At 34.7% G+C, this 3,468-nt stretch overlaps 1 protein-coding gene across 1 annotated transcript in view; it reads right to left on the bottom strand.

Moving 5' to 3' along the window:
- LOC106461657 (natterin-4-like) overlaps positions 1-2,149 on the bottom strand; it is an 8,342-nt gene extending 6,193 nt beyond the window's left edge. Inside the window, exon 1 of the mRNA XM_013921503.2 lies at positions 1,988-2,149. Within this exon, the coding sequence (XP_013776957.1) occupies positions 1,988-2,003 (16 nt within the window). The 5' untranslated portion in view covers positions 2,004-2,149. The remainder of the gene's footprint in view (positions 1-1,987) is intronic.
- Positions 2,150-3,468: the final 1,319 nt, after the last annotated feature.

Here is a 3,468-nt window from a genome sequence, read left to right as displayed (position 1 = left end):
CTCAATTCAACTTTGCAATACATTTAATTTCCAAAATCACCTTAACTTCAACATACGCTATAATTTACAACGAACGATTCACGCACTTTTATTACTACCGCGCTTGACTCAATTGTCCGTCTATATCTTCTATCTCTCTGTCTGCTATACAATCCCGATTAATTGTCTGGCGCACTTATATACAAGAATAGAGGGCGTCTAGCAAATACTGGATTATTCCGTGATGTTCCCCGATCTTTCTAAAACTCATTACGTGTTACTAGAGTCACGTGACTTCTGCTGTCGTAACAGTATTATTATAACATATGGTTGAGAAACCTGTTAAGCGGAGAGAGTTTTAAGCTATCCATTTTGTTCTCAAACTTGATAGAACCTGTTACTGCCTGGGGAGGATGTTTGTTAATACACGTTATGCAAGGACTTCGACAACAAGGTCCTTCAAGTTCAACGGTTTAGATGACATTCAGAGGTCGTGATACAAAATATATTGTAATGAGAATGATAAGTCACATGAGCAGCGCTAATCGCTCTGGGTAAGTGCGACGTCTCTTGGAAACTAAAGAACGTTGGATTTTGTCAGTCTGGTACATGGATAATGCTTGAACAGTTGAATACAGAGGGTCCAGTAAAAAGCGATCGTCCCGTGCAAGTAACACTAACAGCCAGTATACACACACACACACACACACACACACCGTGTTTGTGTTTTGACCATCCTAACAAAATCTTTATTTTGAATTTCACTTTGTGTGTCCAGTCTCGTCACTTCGTTTTGCATTGATAAACCACACCTGTACAATTAACAGAACAAACTCGTACAAGAATATCAAAGAAAACTAAATGGTTATTGTTCAGACCTTTTTATTTTCTCGTAATGTCCGAAATACTCATGAATATCACCTGTCCGTAACTAACATTCCAAAGTACCTCTCCCCATTAGATTTAGCGAATTCGTTATTCCTCAGCCACGTACTATTGGGCAAACCGATAGCTGGATCTAATGTTAGTTTATTTTAAAGGGCATTTTAGTAAAAACATGGTTATAATAGTATATTTTATCGGTAGTTATGAAACTGTTTGTGCAGACAAGACTGTATGGTTAAAGAGATCGATCAGATGAGAAATATTTGTCAGTAACACGAATAAAAAAAAAGCGCATTACATTCATGAACATGTCTTAGAGTTAAATTTAAAGAGTCACTCGCGTATCCGACAACCTACGAACACTCGTAGCCCGCATGCAGTAGTTGCACGTTGTAAAAATAGGTTTTACGAACTACAGGATTGCACGATATTGGAGAATATTCTATACTATTTCTTTCGTTTGCCGTCAGAGTTCGAAATTATTCAATGGCAATAATAAAGACAAGGGTAAAAAAAAAAGTCCTATATTTTAGGAGTGGTATAAAATGACAATTCCGAAATAAGCATTTTAAAGTTTTTTTTTAAATATATTTTTTTTTATTATCACATACATGCATAAACTGTTTTGAATTAAGAGTCCGTAGCTATGCTACAAGTGCTTGGTTTAGCTCTTGATGTTATCGATAAGAGTTTTCCAAAATACTTTTGACGTTTTTTTCGCCATTTGTGTACTTTCCTTTGTCTTTTTTTTATCGATTTTTTACACAGATTCGAAATTATTTACTGTGGTAAGTTTTCCGAATCTGCGTTTAAAACTTTTGCGCTAGACATCAAAACAACCCGAATATTATTACTACAGTTTCAAGTAGAATTTACCTCCTAAACTAACACTAGCGATATGTCAGTTTACTTTAAAATATGCGCTAACATCCAATTGTCGGTCCGTTTCGAAACATATTACTTCCAAGTTCTCGGCCTACAGAATCCACAAGTTAACTTTATATTGATGTCTTCTCTATTCAGAAAACTTATAATAAAACAAATGCTATTCCTGAACTAAAATGCCGCGAAAAACAATTACAAACAAATCAATACACATAACAAAAGTAAGAAAATTACTTACGTCCACAATCAGCCATCTCCGCTCGAAGTTCTGATAGCTATAGAAATATTCACACCCTAGTCAACAGCTATAACTTATATGCAATATGTGGGCGTGATTGAAGAGTGTAGGGGGTGTTTGAGAGCGTCGTATTACCTTTTATTTATTCACAACACTTCATATGTAATTTTTTTATATCATATATTATTTGGATAAGCCACAATTATAAAACAGAGTTATTAAAAAAATATTTTTAAATGTTTCAGGGAAGCAGTACAGTGAGTTTTTTTCCCGTTTAGGCTACGACACTGCTTTGTTTTATATTCATCTACATCAAAAATACGTTATTTGTTCTCACAATATACACCTACATGCTTAACTAGGGAAGGAACCGTTCCTGCATTTCCGTTCGATTTGGAAAAAGCTTGTAAGATTAATATAAATATACGAATTAATGATCAGAGCAAACGTATGATTGCACCATAGCAAGGAAACGAAAGTCGTAAATCCGACGAACCCTGATTTAAGTCACAAGATCCCTCTCCCCCGAGAATAACTGACGATAATCTGCTGAATCATCTTAGTATGAATTTTCGATGCTCACTCACAGTCTTGCCACCATAGTGATGTCATGTAGATATTATACATCGGCACATGATGCGGTCACTTGACACGGTTATGGTTGGAATGTTCGAAATTACTGTAACGATCTTACGCTCATAGATCTAACATACAAGCATTCTGTCAAAAGACAGAACAATTAAACACATTTTTCATCATCGGCAATAGTGTTAAAAATTTTGTTGAACTATGTTTTACTTTTTTGCTTTATTTTTCATTACTTACTTTATACATTGTATATCATCTCTGGTCTCAGTACTTTTTACGTACTGTGCTATCTGTAGCCATGGAATTAATCGAAGTTTTTTGAACATGACTTCCCCTGTTCTTTACACGTCCCCCCCTTCTTTCGTTTAATAAATGACGAAGAGAATTTACAGATTAATAATTCTTTCCTGTTATTGTAACTTGTTTTTACTAACTAGCAGTAAGTTTGAAAACTTATAGTACTAAAAACCGGGTTTCGATACCCGTGGTTGAAACACCACAGATAATCCATTGTGTAGCTTTGTGCTTAATACAAACAAAAAAACTATTATTATTATTATGACAGGTGTCTTTCGCGTTTTAAACTGTTCATGATTATTATACACATTTAACGTTTATATAACCGACAATGTGCGAGGAAGAAAAGCAAAAAAAAAAAAAAATGGCGCATATGTAGATTGTAAGACACGTGCTTCCGGTGTGTAATTTGGTCACGTTATGTGAGTGAACGTCAACATAATATATATACAAATTCATAACATATACCTTCCCTGTACAGTTTCAAATTTCCACCAAACTAAGATCGTGTTGTTGTTGTTTTTTTGTTAAAAAAAGTAGCAAGAATTGTGAATAACAATTTAGTTTAGTTGTTGCTGATGTTTGTGTTCGGAGTT

This window comes from Limulus polyphemus, unplaced genomic scaffold (genome assembly GCF_000517525.1).
Source record: "Limulus polyphemus unplaced genomic scaffold, Limulus_polyphemus-2.1.2 Scaffold1005, whole genome shotgun sequence".
Taxonomy (NCBI): Eukaryota; Metazoa; Arthropoda; class Merostomata; order Xiphosura; family Limulidae; genus Limulus; species Limulus polyphemus.
The sequence above is the reverse complement of the archived record's forward strand: the minus strand, read 5'-3'. Positions and strand labels throughout refer to the sequence as shown.